Source organism: Choristoneura fumiferana, chromosome 12 (genome assembly GCF_025370935.1).
Source record: "Choristoneura fumiferana chromosome 12, NRCan_CFum_1, whole genome shotgun sequence".
In the NCBI taxonomy this organism is placed as follows: Eukaryota; Metazoa; Arthropoda; class Insecta; order Lepidoptera; family Tortricidae; genus Choristoneura; species Choristoneura fumiferana.
Window position 1 is genome coordinate 18,866,561 of NC_133483.1, and position 22,063 is coordinate 18,888,623.

Below are 22,063 nucleotides of genomic sequence, written 5' to 3' on the forward strand. Positions count from 1 at the left end.
TAGTGAGCAAATATAAAAAAAACTACTCGGACGCTTATACGTAAATATTCACTTCAGAGGGCCTCCTCCGAAGTTCGAAAATCGAAGTTCGTATCGTACCTCTCGTATTAAATAGTATAAGTGTCAGAGGGACCGCACGACACGAACTTCGAGTTTTGAGTTTCGTAGCAGCCCTGCAGCTTCCGATGCCCTTCCTTCGGACTTCTGTCTCCAGGCATAACGTCTGCCTCTGAGAGGTGTTTCATCTCTCTATTTGTAGCCTCTCTCCCAAGTCAAAGTGGTCAAAGTGGTTTGTCAATTAAACAAAAAATTATGAAGATATAGCTAGTTAAGTTCCGTGTGACGTCACGTCGTGCGAAACTTTAACACGGCGTGACGTAGCGTATCTTTGTAACTTTTTGTTTGGTTGAAAAAAGAACAAAAGTAGGTGTCCAATATTTTCTAATAATCAAACTGACGGACTGAATCATATTTTTTACCCAGGAATTTACCCAATCATAGCAAAAAAAGAAGCATTATACTCTTTCTGCACAAAATGGTAACTAACGGTAAAATGGTAATCACAATAATGAATTCAGTTAGACTTTATTTTCTAATGCAGCAGTCTCAATCCGCTACGAAATTGCATACAAACGCCATCTATTCAACAACTGATGAACTGCTTCCCTTTTAGTGTACAGCGCCATCTAGTATAAAATTTAATGACTGTCCAACAATTGTATTCGCATGTTTTTTTTTACTTTTACTTCATTTTTACAGGTCAACAGTTTGCAGCAACTTATGTTCCGTACCAATCGGATATAGTTCCCGTTGCGAGCAGAAATATATTCAAAAACGACTCGTGGCCCTCCAGTCTAGCGGACAGAACCTCTACACAGACGTATTTTGGATCCCTAGCTGCTGTCAATGTACTATAGTTGCCAACAATACTTAAAAACAACAAATTGAAACTTAACCGTGTTTTAATCTAAGATTTGAGTCGTTCTCGCGTTTTGCCGCTACTCGCCAATAGATGGCGCGAGGATTCCAGTTTCTGTTTTGCTATCACTGCCTTAATATTTTAAGTGTTAATTGAGAGTTTAATTGGATTAAATTCAAAATATCGTTAGGTAGATTGTTCTAAATTGAAATGAAATTGCATTGCTTGACCAAATTAAGTTGAGTAAATTACACGCTAGATGTCACTACTAGGATACGGTAATAATAGCTGTTTTGCACTCTCTTGCACTGTGCTCCTTATATTCAACATTAAAAGGACGAAAACAATATTTTTACAAAATCAGTAGGTATGTAACAGCAAGTAACAATGAAATACCAATGGAACAATCATTATAGTCATTATGGTTTTCTAAGCAGCATTTCAATAAGGACAGTTCGAGATTGTCTCGTTTTAACTCTAACACGCAGAAAAAGAAATACTTTTACACTTTGCCGATTTTCTCAAATATTCGCGGCATCAAAATAAATAAATACACTTCATGGTATGATGTGGTGAGGTAACTTAATCAAAATCATTGTTTAGAAGCAATTCATTACCTTGTCGAGTGCTTATACTTCTGTGCCCTTAGTGTAAGTTTTCGGTTACAAAATACGTCTCGATCGCGTTCGCGTTAAAATCTCAATTTATATGGAAACACGAACAGCGCCTCTAGCGGAACGTTTGCGATGTTCGTGTTTCCATACAAATTGAGAACTTACACTAAGGGTACTGAGCAAACATTCAATTAAAAATATCTGAACACGCCGTTAACAAAAAGAGTCATATCACATATGTTTGGTCAAATTTTTGCTCAAAAGTTTGAACTCTTCTATATCAGCTTCAAGGTAGTTATCACGGAAGTTGCCTTTACTTAATGTCTGTCTTATTTTTGCTGCTTTGACGTTCCACGGCGAAAATTATAGGTAAAAGCGATTCGCGCATCAATGACAGTAGAGGAGATAGGATGAATAGAAATGTCATCGTTTGTATTTCCATCTAGAAACACTAGTTTGTCTCCTACTATTAATGTAAATGTGCTTTTGTGATTAATTATTACTTTTTAGGGTTCCGTAGCCAAAATGGCATAAACGGAACCCTGATAGTTTCGCCATGTCTGTCTGTATGTCTGTCCGTCCGCGGCTTTGCTCAGAGACGGATATATGTGACAATCATGCCGACAAAATGGTTTAAAAAACATTGAGGGTATTCTGGCAAAACATACTCTGCTACTGCTTTATTTATCTAGCAAAACCGTATAAGTAAATAAATATTGTGCACTTATCCGGTTCTGCCAGAATACCCTCGAAATATGAAAAAAAAAATTGTTTTAGGGTACCTCCCATAGACGTAGTGAGGACGATATTTTTTTCTCATCCAATCCTATAGTGTTGGTCTTTTAAAAACACTGCGGAGTTGTAAAGACGATTTTTTGATTCAGTGTTCTGTTTATGAAATATGCAACTTTAAAGTGCAAATACCTAATATACCTAAACTTGGAAGATTCCGTACAAAATGCAAAATTCTTAGAAAGATATTACTTGATTTTTTGTAACGGCTACGGAATCCTATCTTGGGCGACATGCTCTTGGCCGGTGTTTTTATCAAATTATGTGACACATTCGTTTATTATGTGAGACAGGGAATTAAAGTGTTTCTTAATCCACAATTATAGCAACAACCCATTTAGGAGACTTATTAGGTGAAAAAATAAATAGGTAGGTATATGGCTTTTTAGCCTTTTCTGTGCTTTCCTCTTTGTCTTTGAAGAGAAATGTTCAAGTTTTTCGCATTTTTGTGACAGTTTTTTTTTATTTGAGTTGGTAAGAATGTCGAAAATTATTATAGCGTAAGCGTGTGTGTGTAAAATAAGTCATACCTCGTCCCCTGCGTTAAGTGGCAGAAAAAATGTAGCACCAGGCAACTCCTGTGAATAAGTGATACATATATTTGTGCATCAATTTTTAAGGGTATTTATCAAATTACATAAAGTTTAAAAATAATGATGGAAGAAATACAGTAGGTAAGTACTAAAAGTCATTTGATAATATGGTTTTTTTTTTCAGAAATTTACAAGGGATTGGTATAAAATTAACCTAACTTAACCTTGTATAAGTATAGTTTTACCGAAAATTATATTATAATGTCAAATGACCATTATGTATATAAATTTTTAGGCTTTTTTAAATATTATGTTTTTGACAAGTGCCCTTTTTTACATTACTTAATTTTATATATTTAGTGTGCTATCACTTTTGTCCTACAGACAAGTATTATAATTGTAAATGCTTAGGTACGATTTAACCAAGTATTAATAATTTAAGTTTAATGTAAATATTAGCTAGGCAATAGATTTAATTTCAATTGTGATTTTTTTTTATTTGTAATTTTCGCTTGTTGTAAAAAATAGAGTAGCACTTCTCTCACTCTTAGTTTAAAAAAATGGAATACTGCAGGTCTTTTTCTATTTTTTTACAGGTAATTTAATTAAATATAGAAACCAAGATAGTTGTTACGTTATGTTTACTTTTTGAAGGATTATCATTAAGGTATATTTTAAGTTATCTATATATTTATGTTTTGCATAAGGTGAATAAATGTGTACAGTTTTAATGTATGTTTTATTTTGCTACATGTATCTTATACCTTCTTGATCTTGGAAAAAGGTCTAACGCTTTCGATTATTTCGACGTACCAATCGATCTAGCTTGATCGTTATTTTTTAAACAAGGAGATAATTCTTCCTTTTGAAATAATAAGACCATATACATACAGAATTGATAAAAGCAGTAAAAAAATATTTCTTGCCACGAAAATAGTCAAAATCAAGCCAAATTACTGAACTTCTATGTTCTTTTATCTTCTTCTTCTGTCTCCTGAAGACATTAGCTATAAGAAATGAGCGCTCAGTTATGCAACACCTAATTAAAAATACCCTTTCACTAGCTAGCTATAATTACTAACATAATCTTAAGGAAAATACTAACAAAATTTTGGATCAAGTGGTCTGAATAAATAAATAATAATAATTATTATTGTTAAAAACCGACAAACTGTCCCGACTGTTTTTCCCAAAAAACAACCCTCGCACAACTTCACGTATGACAGAAAAAAAAAACCATAAACCGGATTGACCCATCACGCTGTAAATCATTTATGTATTCCAAAAGTCCGTCTCAAGACAACATATTTTCCTTCTATTGGGTTAACGCGAGGGCGGTGCAAGGGATGGCGAACCCTTCGGCTACCCTTGGGGCTGAGCCTACCTTAACAAATTTTCCCTTAAGCGGCAAACATGGTCTGCATTTACCATTTCACTTGCTTTGCTTTGAAGTTCTGTGCAGTAGACTGAATTTAAGAAAAACTGAGTTTTTTTATTCTATGAAAATTCTTTGAAGTACCTAAGTATTGATGTACAGCTAAGACAAGCATAATTAACTAGTATTTTTGAACGAATACGGCGCGTAAGTCACGACTTAATTTTTTTTTAAATCTGAAATAAACTTACTTTAAATGTTACTGAAGTAAACAATTATTAGGTAGCGAAGTAATCAAAATAACACCTAGTGCAGCTCGCACTAAAAAGCAATTGTCGCCACGCAAAAGGAAAAGAGGAAGGGAAAAAATCAATGCTTGCATTTTACGTTCTGTGCGTGTGACAGATCGGTTGTCATGACAACCGCGACGGGGGAAGCGGTTGGCGGGAAAAAATGACGTAACTGACGTGCGTGCGGCAAAATGGCGCCTCCGATTCCCGCGCAAAGTTGATGCTTACGGCTGCGTTCACGGTTAGGCTGTTCTTATTTTGACAGTTGGAAGTGTGCGTCGTGGGAAAGAGACGGAACATGAGGCAAGGGAGCCGGTGATCGATATTACGCACTTTTGTAGCAATGAAATTGGCGCCGCGATGCAAAGAAAGCTTTGCGCGATGCAATTTTGTTTTAAAATTTAGTTAAATTAAACTTAGACATAAGAACAACATTATTCAGACTTGTACCATTGTACATTAATGTATCTAGTAATACATAAATATTGCAATTAGGTAGCAAAGAGAAGTTCTCTGCTTGGGTAGGTTTTGTATTATTGTAATTTAATTTACTAATATTTACTCGTGAATATTCTAGTATTATCCATGTAACGTACATTTTTGTACACGGTCTTAGTTAAGCATACAGAAGTAAACTTAAAACTTGAACTTTAGATGAAGAGCACGAATTAATTATTTATAAATGATGATAGTTATACGTTAGTTATTTCTTTCACGCATCAGGCTAACTAAGGTATGAAAGTCTTGCTGTTGAGCACAGTCCTTTCTTTCTTTCGACGGGACCCATGCTTATTGGAAGCTCCAAGTGCACTATTAAATTGCTTAACAGGTGACTAGAGGGTAAGTACCTCACAATGTTTATCGTTTTCATCACAAAGTTCATACTTACGAATTTAATAAAAATGTAGATGGTAAGTTCTTAAACATAACAATTAAACTTATCTTTAGTATTTCCAGCCGCGGGGTTCCATTACAGATCCACCCGTCGTAAGCGTTCTTTTCATCGACATCATGTTGATGAATGGCAGTCTTCGACGGTCCGTTTTAAGAGGTCTTTTTTGCCACGAACTTGCAAAATCTGGAACGAGCTTCCCGCTGGGGTCTTCTCATCGTGTTACGACTTGGATGCCTTTAAGAGGCGAGTGTACAATTTTCTGCAGGGCCGACAACGCAGTGATCACTTAACATCAGGTGATCCACTAGTTCGTTTGTCTGGCCTCTCTAACATAAAAAAAAAACTTACAAGTTACGTTTAGAAAAGCAAAATAGCATTGTAACTTTACCAGATTAAAATTCGATTGAGTTTGTTTCAATTCAATTATCTTTAATTGCATTACATTGCGTTGCTCGATTGACCACTACAAACTCGTTCTTTACGGCCTTGCAACTTGAACGATTTTTTCTTGCAAGTCTAAACTATAACTTAGTAAAGCAATTGGCCAGAGACTGTATTCCTATAAATACCTACAATAAAAATGCCGGTCGAAAATGAAATGAATAGAACAAAAACCATACAATTAATTATCGAACATCGTTTTCGTATGCCGCGTGCATGGACATAATTAATGTAGCTCACAACAGATGGCGTGGTAATGCAGTGAGTGGCATGGGCGATAAAATTCTCACGACTCTACCCGGGCTTTGCGAATGTTACTTTTACTTCACACGGTCCCTGGATACTTAAAATGACGAATTTATCTGTACCTAGGTACATGTCATCTATTTGTGAACTACTATTGATATCATGTTTTGGACTTTTTTGTGTTTTTTTTTTATGTGTGTTCTGCAAAGAGGGTGGTCACATAAAACTTTTGATTATTAACAGATATAAGATACAAGTTTTGTAAGTCGCTACGTTAGTTATAATATAACTAACAGAGTCGCCTACTGTAATCAGCCATACGAGTAGCAATAAATAATTATCATATTTTTTTTATATTTTCTGAGTTGAAAATGGACCGTACCAGGGGATTGTTTTTAAAACAATACCGCTCGATAAATCATTCTAAACTGGTTAAAATCCTTGGATTGCCACAAAACTATATTTTAATTTTAAAATAAATGTGGATTTTTTTTCTCCCAAGTTATTCCATGGTGTAGTCGTTGGATAGGTCTTTTGAAAACTTTTCGTCTGCGAAAACCATTTTCAGTCATAAGTAGTTGTTACCTATAACGAATTTAAAAGGAAAACTATCACAGCTAATTGTATGCTTTAAAAGTATCGAGTAAGAGGTTAGAAGCTCATCATATAACGTCCTATATAATGTCCCACTGCCAGGCACAGGTCATCTCTCAGAATGAGAGGGCTATATATTAAACATTTGTCATATATTAATAATAAATACTGTGCTCTACACTGCTTGTGGCACATTTTGTAATAGTTTTAGTAATAAATTAATGAGCCTTTGGTATAAACTACCTAAATACTATATTAAAGCGGTGTGGCCGCTCCTTCATTAAGTTAATTACACTTGAACCTTAAAGACCACAATGTCATTTTTGAATTCCCGTGGGAATTTAGCTGTCCTGCAATTTAAACCAAAGTAACGCAAGAAAAACCGCAAATAAAGGCCTGTATTGAATAATTCACAGATATTGAATTATGTCACAATAAACGAAATCATTACTGTCGCTACGCTGTCTGTCTGTCTGTCATATCTGTATCTCAATAATCGTAGTAGATAAACAGCGGAAGTCCGAAAGAAAAGCCTGATTTCCTAATTTAAAAAAAATCTTGAGAATTTTTAATATTTTTTTTTCTCTAATTTCAACTCAAAAGTGTTGATTTTATTTGTGGAATAAAAGGAGGGCTACACCGCTGCTTAAAAAAAATTTTACGGTACGGAACCGCAGTGACGCATCGTATGCGCACCGTTTATATTGCATGCTCTCCACACTGCTGCTTAAAATACGCAAACGGTGCGGAATCGCAGTGACGTGCCCTAAACGTCAGGACTTTACCGCATTGCTTTCCACCAAAAGTCGTGACGTTTACGGCACGTCACTGCGATTCCGCACCGTCTGCGTATTTCGAGCAGCGTTGTGGAGGGCATGCGATAAAAACGGTGCGCATACGGTGCGTCACTGCGATTCCGTACCGTCACTGTTTTTTAAGAAGCGATGTGGCCGTTCCTTAAAATGGCTTACTGTTGATTTTTAAACTAGTCTCTTTAATCTTATTTTTAAAACATATAGTCTTTATATGTTTGAAAAAAATCTGTTTAGCACCTTTTTAATACAAACCCCTAAATAATTTACCTTGTTTAATTGAAAATCCTGAGGTTACCTGAAATTTACAAAACCCAACCATAACCCTGAAAAAAACTTGGAACAATTTATTGAATCAAGCGTTGAAGATGAGCTCTGGTTGTAGTGTGGTGGTGGTGATAGATGGGTTTGTGTGATTTGTGTGTGTTCTTACAGTGTGGAGGTGCAGGAACTACAAGAACACGCATATCTTGCATACTTAGCTATCATAAGGTCGCGGGTGAGCAAAGAAATTATTTCAGTTCATTTAAAACTTGGAACTTTAAGCGCATCACTTTAGAAGAGCTTGACCGATATTTAATTGTTTTTTTTTCGTTCATAATAAGGACAAGGTATGAAAAAATACAGAAAAAAAAACAGTTCCGCAACGAAATCGAAAATGTTAACGTTTGTTATTTAGATTAACCCACGTATAAAGCTTACGTAAAATAAACCTCCATTACTTGTCTTTCGCAGTAGCGCCATCCCATAACCTAACCCTCAAGTATTTACGGCCTTTAAACACCTCCTCATCTTATCTTCCCGTGAAGTTCAAGAAAGCCAGGGGCAGGCCCACCTGTGGGCTGAGTACGTATCAATTAATAATGTTTGTCAAGTGGTCCACCTCAGTACCAGAGGGGAGCACCCTCTCGCACCTTGCATCGCGAAACAATCGGAAACGTCAACCTGTCGCCGATAGGGATGATGTCACCCCAGGTTATAGCGGGATAATTTCATTACAAACCCTTTTTAGGTTAAGGAAATGCTGGTAAACACCGCGCGGTAAGCACCGCTCGATAGAACGAAAGCTCCGTAAACAGATCGAAGCTCTGCCGTCGAATCCCGCCAAATGCAGCGACAGCTGTGCGTAGCTCGTAGCGCGTAGCTGTAGCGCGCGTATTATTATTATTTGTAAACAAGCGTCCGCGCGGGGTGCGCGTCACGTGACCCGCCGCCATTGGCCGGCGCGGCAGCTGCGTCTCCCCTCCCGCGCACCTCCCCCGGCCCGACCGCGCCAGTCCGCCGCTCGCCCGCGCCGCGCAAGCACGCGCGAGAATAAACGCGCGACCACACACGCAACTGACGCGATCGCGAACTCAGATTCCCTTTTTGTTTATTTTCCGCGTCCTTCGAACTGTTTTGTGTTACAGCCGGCGCGCCGAGAAAAAAGGACGCGGATGGGTCGAGCCACGAGAGAAGGTACCACGAAAAGTTTGTGCGAGCTTACGAGTGGCAGTGTTGTTTCCGTGGAGGAAGCTTCTGGTTTTTTGTGCGTTTTAGTTGGCGGCGGTGAAGCGTGAAGCGGCCGTGCGCGTTCGCGTGCTTCCGCTGAAGCTTTCGTTGTGTGCTTTCGCAAATCGATCGCGACAAGCAGTCGCATGACGCATCGGCTGATGCATGATGTCAGTCATTTAGCCCTTAATTGGCACCGCCGGTTTAAAGTGAGAAGAATGACAATTTTTATCGATGCGGCAGTAGTATGGAGCCGCTGTAAATAACCCTTTCACCCCCCAATCGTTCTTGTTTCATCCCCTTTACCTCCTTCCATCTCCGAGGAACTGTAGCGCCCCGCTTATTCTACGCATTAGCCTTGTTCTTATACCTACATGTACGCCAAGTACATAACTACAAAACGTGCTACCCTCCAACGAGGTAAATACCTAAAACTGGTCGAACTCTGTCGGCAGTAATTAGAAAGAAAATTTTCTGTGTCGCGCTGTTCTAATTGAAAGTAGATAGCGTATGGAGATCTCGGAACTGTAGTGTAGACTATTATTTACTGTACTCATACAAGTGGGGCATATCTTTACTTTTTGCAGAGATATTAAGAACAAGGAGCAAAAGAGCATCTAAGATAAAACAACCTAATACAGCGCGACATTCCAGTTAAGACGAAGATAATGAGATGTACCAAATGAGACCAACAGAAGATGCAAAGGCTTGTTTCTAAGGGTTAGCAAGTTGCTCTCGAACCAGTCTATTTTAAGACAAAACTATGCATGAACAAGCTCCAACGTGCCGTATAACTTTACGCGCAATAGGTATATTTCGTTCGCTAAGTAAAATTCGGCTAAGTAAATAGGTACTCAGAAGACTTAGCTTTGTATTCCATACTCTAGATCGTGTAAGATCAATTGAATCCCCTAGTTTTTCGATAGGGGAAATAGGAACTTTTACGTACTGACTTGTGGAGAAAGCGATATTAGGAAAGTTCTTGCAAACTTTAGCTATGTGAATTAAAAATACTCTACCTAGTTTAGTTATTGAGATATGAGAAAATAAATAGAGCGATTGAGACGGATGACGATAGATTTAGTGTTTGGGTTTCGTACGGGTTTAGTAAATAATACCAACCAAAACTAGGATTGTGCAAACTGATTAAAGGTGACCTCACTCCCTCCTCCAGATTTTTACAAAGCTGCTAAAGAGAGAGTTAGACGTAAAAACTAGCATTCCCACCAATTCTTTAAGTCCACGTGTTTATTATAGTAGATAAAGCATCTAACCGAGTCTACTATCTTAAAAAAACACTAAACATCCAATTTTGTAAATTAATGTTACGCAGTCCTAGGCTATCTTAACAATTGAATTACTTTCAAGTTTAGACTTTAGTTCATGTGCAGAAACATCTTTATCCGATCTATGGTAGTCACTGACTAAACGCTGGAGAAAGAACTCGAGGAAGACTTGAGTAGTTACTTGAGCTCGGATGACGTAAAGACAATCCGGATTCGCAACATACGATCGATCGCACTTGAAGTTGCAAAGATCCCGGTCCCACGGAATAATCGAATAAATAATACGCCTTCCTCCCGTGAATGCGATAATGGGGAGTCAAGTTCAGTGAGGCCAATGAAAACAAATAAACAAATTGGCCAATTTCGCCGGAGCTAACTGTTGGTACAGAGCGCTGGATTGTGCAATGCCACATGCTTCCTTTTTAGTTGAACAAACGAGTTATGTTTCCTCCTGCGGTCTAGTTTTGGGAAATTTCCGTCTTTCGTCGGATTATGAGAAAGCTGATGAACTGTACGGCGCAATATTTTCGTCAAAAAAGTCATTGTCATTTTTGATATTTTCAAAAATACCATGTATAGAATGGAAATTCGACGAATACTGGATACTGGAGGTTATTTCTTATTAGTCAAGTTGAGTACAAAAATAGATGACACTTAACTTATGTGACGTAAAAATGACATTGAACCTTAGGCTGTGTATAATATAACTGTGCATGTTGAAGTGTTGCAGTGTCTCTTTTCTAGTCTGTTTTTTGGATTGCTTGCTGGTCATCTTTGAGCTATGGCAGGTCCGGCGCACCTTAGTGATCGTGCAAATCTTGCACTTGCTCTGAGTACCCAGTGAAAAGGAAGAGCCTGATTGCATGATACTTAAAACACATTTGGTCAATGGGCATTTTTAAGAATTATCAAAACGTTTCAGGTAACCAAAAATATTTTTGAATCCGAATTGAACCATAACTATACTCCAAAAGCAAACTCTCGCCTCAATTTAGGTAGACTAAGTATTTATACGATGTTGTTTCAAAGTCTCAAGCGCTTTTCATCCTACCCCCAATTCTATATTGCCACAAGTAATATCTTAAGTTAATTCATACTTTCTTGAAGGATAATCCCCTTCTTATTGCTTGAGAGCAAACTGAAAAGACGCTTTCAGTTTTCATAACGTCGGTAGATGTACTTTTAAAGTAACTATAACTGTAGCTTTAGGGTATAATGTACGTATATCGTATACTTTTGCTTTCTAGTCTCGGGAAAGTTCAAACATAGGAAAAAGTTTCGGTAGAAATGTAATTGTGAAGGATATTCTAAGTGTGTAGGGGGAGTCGCGCCGGTGAACGCTCTGCGATTGGCGAGCGTCGAACGTTTAGAAAGGATAAATCGTACACCATAATTTATTGGAAGCACTGAGGCTGTTAGCTGAGCTAATTTGAATTTTGAGAATGTTTGGATTAAAGTTTTTGTGGAGGTTTTAAGTAGTAACTATTTTTAGCTCTGAATAAAGATATACTTTGGCAGCAAGACTGATTGATAATTTCTTTTTCCGAAGCCCTTTTTGCACTCTGCTACACTGAGCTTATCACTAAATCGAGATGATTTTCGGCAAGATACCGAACTTTCTATTGGGGTCACAGTCACACACAGACACAGTCTTATATCCGATGCAACATGCAACCACTTGTCTGTCCATATATTACATTACAGGATAAATGTAAAATACTGAACTGGATTCATCATTATTCTTGAAGTACATAGTGTATACCTTCCCGTCCTGACTCGCCACTAACTTACGAGGACTATTAAACCCAACAATAAATCGATCATACTTTTTGTCGCTAAGTAAAGCCCATAAGTTCCAAAGGAAAGTTGATCCTGCTACAGTTTCGAGAGGAAACAATACTAAATCATACAGTCACTGTAATATGCGACTTCCTTCAAACAATTCCATCTCATAGGTGTAAGTACAAAAAACGCTCAATTTCCGATGTCGCATCCGATAGCAAAGACAGACGTGTGCACAAAAAATGTTTACAAAAGTGCGTTGCGCTTACTTTAGTTTGCAGTTCAAGCTAGGGGTCTGAATTCCTGTTTCTCCAGCTTTAAAGCTTGAACTCGCTCAGCATTTCGTTGGTTGGCGGGAAGGTATGCTTGTAATAGTTTTGAGGCATCAGAAAAAGTGGTAGTGTGGGAAAGATGGTGGTGAAAAAACGCCACATCTGCGGCGCTATTCAATGGCGTCTGAATGGGATGCGACGTAACTCTATATCGAGAGAATCGCGGCTTATCAAATTGTGGACTAACCTTAGTGTAGTCCTTTGTTTTTATTGTTTTTGGAGTTGCGTCACGACTCAAAGCCGTAGCTTCGTGGTTTTATTGAGGTGTGGTATGGTTGTCTGTTGTTTTTAATGAAGTGTTATGTGTAGAATATTTTTTCTGACCTACTTCAAATATTGGACTATTTGGTGTAAAAGCGCATTCATCCAGTTCACTTAAACATTTTCAATTCATCCAATTCGTACATAGTTACTGTCTCAAATGCAACGCAATTTTACGCTGTAGAATCTCAAATGAAGCTCTTACTAACACAATATTACAGTACTTTGTTCTAAATGTCACGTGTTTGATATGGTACAAATAACACCGTCGGGCTCTGAAGCCGCACCAGCCCAGCAATCAGGCTGATGCGCGTATCCTGTGTGATTACGCAGAATGTATGAAGGAACTGTGAGAAAGTTCTATCAACCATTCGGCTCTTTTGAAATCAACTCAAATTCTTTATTTTAGTACGATTATGATTTATTAATAAAAATGTAAGCTGCACTGCATTATATGCTATCGCTTAATTACTTTTATACTCCATCTTTCTGTTAATGTCTTATTTGTGTTGTGTTCTATTGCTTGATATTTAAATTTGAGTTATGGTTTTGTCACTTCGTGTGAATATTTTATGTCTTTTAATATATTTTGCCTTTCCCGATTACTGCATTTACTTTAACTATAATGTACTTGAATAAAACTTTACATAGGAATTGATACAAATTTTATTCTTAAGTAATTTTATCTTGGCTTCTTCCCTTAGTAGTTCTTGTTATGCAACCTTATACTTGGATCATCTCCAATTATTTTCCATTCGACCCGATTTTCATCAACCTTTTTTTTTACAATTTTCAAATAATTTGATAGATAAATCCTCCAATCCGTATTGATTATAGGTTAGACTAAAGTCCCCACTTCAAAAGTCCTTTGTACAGTTGGACGTTAACCATCATCGTCATCTTATGGCTCTTTGAAAACTTTTATGTTTGAAGCTTCTTGCTTCGTTTCATCATTATAAGCTTGTATCAGTACACGGCTGGATAAAGGTCTCGCCCATGTGAGTTCGATGATTAGCTCTTATCCTTTTCTCTCTTCTTCATTTGCTACTCCCATTTCATTTGTGCGTTACTCATACCGTACGAGTCAGGAAAGGACTCGCAGTGCAGCAACAATCGACGCACGTGCCTCCCCTTTTGACAATTTATTACTAAGTATGAAGTCTAGATTCACGCTTGGTTTTATTTGACAACTGACCTTACGTGTTGAAAAACATGATGACTGCTTATCAGTGATTATCAGCGAATGATCTCAGGATACGATTTATCAGTATCCGGCGCCCGCGCCGGAAGCCTGCTTTGTGAAGGTTGATCAAATAGTACGATCTGATATTAAAGTTTTCGAAGCACTTGAAGTGAAGATTTGAATTGAGGCTATGGAATATTTGAACAATTTCGTCCCGTTTTTTAAGAAAGCTCTTTGTGATCTGAACGTGTGGAAGTTTTTCAGTAAAGTTAAAAAACCAATGGCATTTTTTCTAAAAACATATATCAAAAATTATGGTAGTAATAATTACAGGTACGAAAAACGATTATTTGAGAGTTTTGAACCTAATGAAAATAAGTAATAAACCGATATTAGAAGCGAAATTGCATCATCATATTTATAATTTCAATCCGTAACCAGGAACCTCTACAAGCACAATCGGTCGAAAATTCAAACTAAACACTATCGATTTTTTCGCCCCTTGCACGTTGCATTGTTGCTGAATAAACGCGTTGAATTGCGTGCCGTTGTCAGGCATGGTTTGCGTTGATGTTTATGTGGATGATATTATACTTTTATTTAGTTTATACCCTCTGTCATTTTGTATAGGTCACATTGGTTCTAGATTTAGTTTCGTCTTTTGTGGATAAATATTGCTCAACATAAGGTTTTGAATAGCCGTTGTTATTGTCCCAAGAATTGCAATGGTTGTGTACATAAGAAGTTCATATAATTTTAAACCCAGGATAATATTTTTATCATAGCTGGTATTATCGGCTATAGTGTTTTTTACCTACCACAAAGTCTGGATACTGTGACGCGATATTTTCGCATTTTTTTCGGTTTCAAGTAAGGTTTCGTTTTTTGCATTTGCAGTCTTGTCGATTCGATACAGATACGACATTTCAAAGACGTGACAGAGTTCGTGTCAACCAAACCGTATTTGAAATTCGAATCAGCCTCATAAACCGAAATCAAGGGCGCGATTTCAAGTTTACAACTTACAAGGATCGCGATCGTCTAAACAGCGCCTGCACAAAAAAGCGACAACATCCGACTCTAAAAATAAGCCGTGTAATTACGACGCAAAGCTGAAAGCGCAATGCTTTCGCTGCAAGCGGTTGTACGGTCGCCCTTGACAACCGAGACCCAGATACTATCGTGCCCACGCACACACCCTCGCGACACTCACACGCGCGAAGAACAGACGAATAAACTTACACACACGCGAGAATCAACGAAGTAAGCGCGCTCACACACGGATTGCGAGCTGCGTTTCGTTTGGAGTGAGCTTTTAATCTTTTTTTCTCGTTCGCTCTTTGTGCGCATCTACAAAGAGTTCTGCCTTGTGATTACTAGACGGAGCGTTTTGATCGCAGTCGCAGTTTGACGCGATCGTTCGCTGAATATTTTCTTTAACTTGAATTTGGAGTCGTTTTTATTATTATTCTATTTAGGACTGGCTGCTTACGAACTGCATAAAAAGACGTCGGCTGAAATGCGGTAATGCGATTGCGAAAAAAAAGCCAGTGACATTTTTAATTTTGATATTTCGCTGTCAAAATTTGCATGATTATTACTCGTCTGATTAAAGCATTTTAAAGGTAAAAGTTGTTAATGTGAAGGGGGAGTAGGTACGTTACGATTTACTTTTCCGGGAAAAGCAGATATTTCTTTTGATCAGTCGCCAAGAGAGTTAATATTAATCTACACAACTAAAAACGCCCAAATAAGACAGTAAAATACAAATTCCGATTTAGCTGTAACGTTCAGTCATAAAAATAATCCTTCGACAATGTCAACGACAGGCTATCAATGAAAGCATTCCTCGTTTAAATTTAGAAAAACGTGAATAGATCTGATTGGTTGAAAATAACCAATAGAATGCCAATAATAGAGTATTTTAAATTTAGAACTTATCGTTTTATAGAACGCTTAAATTTAGAAGTTCATTCAAACGGAATTTATTGTTTATTTTGAGATTTTTTACGCATTTTAAACAAAGAGTGTAAATGTTAGTATTGTATTCAAAACTGTCGTATATTATCTCGATCGTTACAGTTTAAAACAGCCATTTCAAAAATAGTTGACTTAAAATAGTAGAGCCGAAATAGTGGAGCTTTACTATGAGGCTACGAGCTCTAAAAATAGTTTGTTTACTCTTTGTAAACCGGCTAATTTGAGTATCCCCGAAGTGTTTGGTATTCTGTCATAACCCGGACTCCTGAATTCGGGCGCGTTGGCCACACACGGTCGCGGACTCGTGAATTTCATTAACAGGTTCGTGAATTTAATATAGCGCTGTTAATCTATTTAAACTTCGTTACCGTTGTTTTGATTGGAGGTTTGGGGAAGACTTGTTTTTGTTCAAAGTGACGCATTTACTTAAATATTTGTGACTGTCCCTTTTCCGGTCACAGGTTACAGTTTAGAATTACTTAGATACTCGTTGTTGTTAAACCGTTTTGTTTATATTTTAGCAAAATTCTACCAACGGCTTGGCTCGCTTCGTCTGGTCTGGTCTGGCAGTAAAATTGAGCAGAAGTATTCTTTATCATTTCTACTATTTTTGTAGCGGTCAAGTTTTCTAATTCTTATTTTTCGCGTTGCTGTGTGGTATCTTTGCCTAAGCCTATCTTTGGGGAGTACTACCTGTCTTCTTGTATTTTAGTAATAAGTAGTATAGTAACTGGATATGAGTGATTATTTTTATTAATTTTCTTCAGTGCTCCAGTGTTGTTGCCTGGTAATGATCATTCTGACACGATAACGCTATTTCCTATTACCAGGCGCGGCGCACTCCGCGATATAGGTAAGATTCTGTAAGTATCAAAACACCCCACGCCGGCGTGGGTTAACTCACTAGGGCTATGATCACCGCCCGGCACGCACGCTCGCAGTCTCTCGCTTGAACTAGTTGCGTCGCGTAATGCTACGTGTAGCTGTGTGATTTTCGTGAAATTGGTTCACGATGAGTGCAAAAAAATATTGCATTCATATTTATTTTATTTATATATTCATATTCTGTACATAACATTACACTAACTAACCCAATTCTGTTCGAAACCATATTAAGTGCGAGTGCGACAAAAGAACAGATAGGTAATTAGCGATTTACCAATGCCCACTGCGGGCGTACAAAACCTTTGAGGCAGCCGACGACGCATTTGGCACGCGACCTTGTACAATACGGTATTTGACAACTCCTTAATTTGCCATATCTTAATATTATTCTGAAAATATTGATATACAGATAGTATTATGCGAAGATAAAATTTAAATCGGTTGAAAATTGGATGTATAGTGATTTTTTGAAAAATCTGTATACCTGTCTCTTTCTCAAACGTTTTTCTCTATGCAACAAGTATGGCGGTACTGGCATGTGACGTCAGTATGTCTTTCTCTTTCTAATCTTGAATTTCACACCTTTATAACTTTGTTATTTGTAAAGGTTGCTTAAAAATTGTTTCTCTATTTGATAACAGGCATTGTTAATTATTAGTTTATAAAACATACAATAATAATAATAATAAAATAGTCAAATACCGTATTATAATTGTGACCGTCGGAGATCGTAGGCGCGTCAATTTTAAAATGCTAGAAAACTAAGTATTTGTCCGAATTTACTCTTAAGTTATATGTGAGTATTATTTTTTTATTGCTACACAACCCTATCCTATACCAAAACGTTGGTGCTGAATAATAACGACCTTCGCGCGCAGCACTAGAGTTCAATGTTGCTTGGTGGTGCGCGGTGATTTTGCTAATAAAAATTACGTAGGCATATAAAATGGCGGCTTTCGTCAACATCAAAAGAGAGAACCTTCTGTACTTGTAGGTACTATAACTTATTCTGTGCTATTAAGTACCTTCAAAATTTTCTCCGTGATCATTCTTATTCCGTGACATACAAAGAAAGAGTCACTGTGTATCGCTTACTTAACGATATACAACCTCTACACAAGTGCAAATGCATATACAAATTTCCAGCTCTTCACAATGGAAATTGGTATCATTATCTGTGTCGTCGTCTGTATCCGTGAATACCGTATCCTGTATCTATCACAAATGTTCACTGCCATTACTAGATACCCCGTGACGTCTCAAGTTGACCTCGTTGCGTGCTAACGATTGCCTCCACGCTTTTTCGTTTCGCTTAGGGCCAGGTTTATGTTATACTAATACTAAAAGGGGTACAAGAAAGAACTATAGATAATATTTTGTTTGTATGTAAGATGTAATCTCAAGTATTACCATGCTGGTACTAAAAAATATTTCACTAATAGTTACACCATTCCTGATTAACATAGGTTATTTTTCACCCCGACAAGGTGTGAAAGTCACACAGGACAGGATGCAGACAAAATTACAGGCAGCGACTAGTCAAATTAAAAGGGTCGGAGTCAACGTCCCTCAGTCTTCAGAAACCGTTTAATACACAATCTGTAATCTTCTAGCTATTTATTTACGATCCTTAATTTGACAAGTTCTTATTCATACTCTCCACACCGTTCATCTAAAGCGTGTAGTCGAACTCACTTTTTATTCTAATTTATCGGCGTAATCAAAACGTTAGCGTATTTATTCAACCAAAGAACTTACGCAAATCCTCGCGGAATTGTCGAAGCAAAGGCGATAGAAATTCACAATAACAATCGAAAATTCGGCCGCCATCGATTCGCGCCAAAACGCCGCGCAGCCGCGCCGCGCGCCGTAAACATGTCCGCGCCAACCCATAACTTGGTTCCTTTTCTTATTTCAAATTTGCGCGTAAAATAAGCCGAATTTAATTTCGCCGCTCCTTTTTCTTCTTTTTAATCGCTACGCTTTTGTTTTTTGCGTCAAAGGAATGGCGTAGTATGGTGTGGTGTGTATTAGATACAGGATAGGTTTTTGTTTGTTAAGTACCTTCACATCTTATTAAACTTGTTTTTTTTTAACTCTAAATAGTGATAAAATGCAAAATATTTACAAAATAAATTTAAGATAAGTAACAACCTAAACAGTAATTTCATTCAGCAAGTAGAAGATTTAACTAACTAAGATCTTATCTGTACCTAACTAAGACTACACCAGCTGAGCATGCAGCTTCTACTTACTTTCGGTAAGACGGAAGGCGGGGTATATTTAGTCCCACATTTAGGGCTTAGAGTTGAGTTAGCCTGTTATTCACGGCTTTCCTTTTTAAATATGGTGTCTTACTAATTATTTTTAACTAATGTATCGTTTTCTCTTGTTTCAGACTGGTGCAAGCCGCCCGGCTAGCGCCGCGCCAACCAAACGACTCCCACAAACCAAAGCCTCCAGTCATATCTTTCGTTTCTAAAATCTAAATATAAGCACTATTTTTTAAAACCTTTTAACGATAAACCGTAAATAGTATACGCTAACTCCCACAGTACAAATTAATTTAAGTCTGAAGCGGTCGGTATTTACAATAAGAAGCCTCCGTACGAGCGAAATAATCTATCAACGACCAGTATTTAAAACGTTCCAAAATAATAGAAATCGTTAAACGAGTGCACAAAATATTTTATCACGCGTTAACAGTCGACGAGCATTTTCTAAAAGTCAGCCAAAGATTTTATAAAAGAACCGTAGCTTTAGGACGTGTATGTAAACTCAAACAGTAACTGCCTCCCGAGGATTTTTTCTACATAATATATTTGTTAGCGATTAACGAGAGATATTGTGATTAGTGTAGTGTAAACCAGTGTGCCGTATAATCGTAATCTAAGTGCTATTTAGACGGACTTTAACCAATTAACTTTCAAGTACAAATATCAAGTTCCAGTGCAGCGAGTGTTCATAGGGAGTTAGTAGAAAGAGCTTATTTTTGTAAAAAACTGTAAGTGTTAAGTGTAAGAGGGTGAGGATGAGGTGGCGAGGGCGGGCGCCATGAGCGAAGCGCTGCGGAGCGAGGGCGGCGCGGAGGCGCACCTGCCGCCCTTCTCGACCTTCGTGGGCGAGATGGCCGAGAACGAGCAGCGTATACTGGACGCGCGGCTGCTCGAGCCCGGCTGGGAGTACTACGAGCGTGCCGGCGACGCCGTCTCCGTCATCGCGAGCCAGGCGCAGTACCGCCCCTGGGAGTCCATGCCCATCACCGTCGGCGCCAAGGACGCGATCCTCCGCGCCGGCTTCTCCTCACCGCTGGACTACCAGTCCGTGACGCTGCAGCCGCTGAACAAGCTGCCATCGTTCCAGAGTCAGTTCCAGACCTTCCCCGAGACCACTGTTATACCGGAGACGGGGCTGCCGAGCGTGACGCCGGTCCCGGTGACCGCGAGCCCCACGCCGAGCGCGAGCCCGAGCCAGCTGACGCAGCTGACGCAGCTCACGACGCCGGCGTCACCCGCGCACCTCACGACCCTAGCGCAGGTCACGCCGCTATCCACCACGCTGACAACCCTATCTCCAGTTAACGCGACTACATTCCACACTCTGACGGCGGTGAACGCCAGGAGTTACCCTATCGTTCCCGCGCCGCTCCAAGCGAGGGAACTGGCCCCTGCCGGCCAAGCCTACATCGACGATCGGCACATACAGCTGTACCAACCAAATATCGCCACGATAAACGCTTTCCCGACTCAAAATGGCATCTTACATCAGAATGGAACAATTCTCCATCAAAACGGGAGCTTACTCCAGAACATTCAGAGCCCGACCGTGGTGCACGTATTGAAAAACGAACCCTTCGACATGAAGTCGCTTCAGGAAAAGTATACTCCGAACGGGCTGCACCACAGTAACTTCCAGAATCCAATGTTGATAGACAGTGGGTACGAGAAGAAGAACGGTTTCGGGAGCGGGTCGTCGCCGACGAGATCGGACTTTAGAAAGAAAGAGAGGCGGAAAATGCGAGCGAATAGCTCTGAGTCGGATGGGTCTAACATGGAGATGGGGTCTGAAAGCAGCGGCCAGGTCGCGGCCGTGTCCTCGACGGCTGGCTTCAAGTCGCCCATGCACGGCGCGCCGCCCATGAACACCGGGCCGATGGAACTAGATGACATCTCCTCAGAAAAACAGGTAAGTCCATGCCCCTTTCAAGAATTTGCTTATCAAAGAACTCTGATCGACAAACTGCGATAAAAAAAACATTAAGCTTCATTGTAGTCTATAAATAGGGTGATAGTTCAAAACAAATTATATTTATATGTGGAAAAATCAAGTACGACAACTAATGTCTCTTTCCACGAATTGGCGAATTGCGTAAACAAGCCGCCGGGGAATAGCGAAAAGCCGACTGAATATTCGACGAAAGATATTAGAATTCTCAGAATTTCATCTGACTACACGGCGTTGAAAGTGGATATTCGAGAGTTCCCGAAAAAGAGAAAGTTTCGCCGTAATTCCACCTTTTATTATTCGGGGAGCAGTTTTTATTCTCTGTTCCGAGTTTCGGAATGGCCGAACTCTCTGTCTTCGCGGCTATAAATTTAATAGTTAGCCGATTCGGCTGCGCCAATAAATTAACTTCTTCTCTCGTTTAAAACACAAATTAAAGTGGGGCGATTTACGCGTGTCCTGCTTAGAAGATTTTATGAGCCCCATTGAGGCGAGTGCAATTAGGAGGCAGTTTTGAGCTGCGCAGAGCCGTGTGCTTTAATTATATTGCCGTGGAAGCGGGCGTTAGCACCTTGCCTCTTATCTCCGTTGCGTATCGTATCGCAGAGTGACAGGGTGTCAAACTGACTTCAATATCGATATGACGAAATTGACTTTTCGAATCAACTTTTTTCAATTTTCGATGACATTGTAGGTTTAGTAAACTAGTAGTGTTTTTTTTTATTCGATTGGATGGCAAACGAGCAAGTGGGTCTCCTAATGCTAAGAGATCACCACCACCCATAAACATCTGCAACGCCAGGGGTATTGAGATGCGTTGCCAACCTAGAGGCCTAAGATGGAATACCTCAAGTGCCAGTAATTTCACCGGCTGTCTTACTCTCCACGCCGAAGCACAACAGTGCAAGCACTGCTGCTTCACGGCAGGATTAGCGAGCAAGATGGTGGTAGCAATCCGGGCGGACCTTGCACAAGGTCCTACCACCTGCAAAAGATGTTGGGATAAAGTTTAATATAATTTGTTAGGAACTAAGTATTAGTTAGTTATTCGATAATTATTCCATTACGGTTCTAAATTTAATCAACAATATAATTTACCCGTAGATTGGATCTTTAAATTTGGTTCAT

General features: G+C 38.9%; 2 protein-coding genes across 7 annotated transcripts in view; both read left to right on the plus strand.

The window, feature by feature from the left end:
* spz5 (spatzle 5 Toll-1 receptor) overlaps nucleotides 1–2,839 on the plus strand; it is a 50,683-nt gene extending 47,844 nt beyond the window's left edge. For all 3 annotated transcript variants that reach the window (XM_074095664.1, XM_074095665.1, XM_074095666.1), the window contains exon 8: nucleotides 760–2,839. In XM_074095664.1, the coding sequence (XP_073951765.1) occupies nucleotides 760–934 (175 nt within the window). In that variant the 3' untranslated portion in view covers nucleotides 935–2,839. The remainder of the gene's footprint in view (nucleotides 1–759) is intronic.
* A 5,959-nt stretch (nucleotides 2,840–8,798) lies between these two features.
* The window catches only part of Tet (Ten-Eleven Translocation (TET) family protein), a 139,594-nt gene continuing 126,329 nt past the window's right edge, over nucleotides 8,799–22,063 (plus strand). For all 4 annotated transcript variants that reach the window (XM_074095655.1, XM_074095657.1, XM_074095656.1 and 1 more), the window contains exons 1-2: nucleotides 8,799–8,969; nucleotides 19,110–20,896. In XM_074095655.1, the coding sequence (XP_073951756.1) occupies nucleotides 19,766–20,896 (1,131 nt within the window). In that variant the 5' untranslated portion in view covers nucleotides 8,799–8,969; nucleotides 19,110–19,765. The remainder of the gene's footprint in view (nucleotides 8,970–19,109; nucleotides 20,897–22,063) is intronic.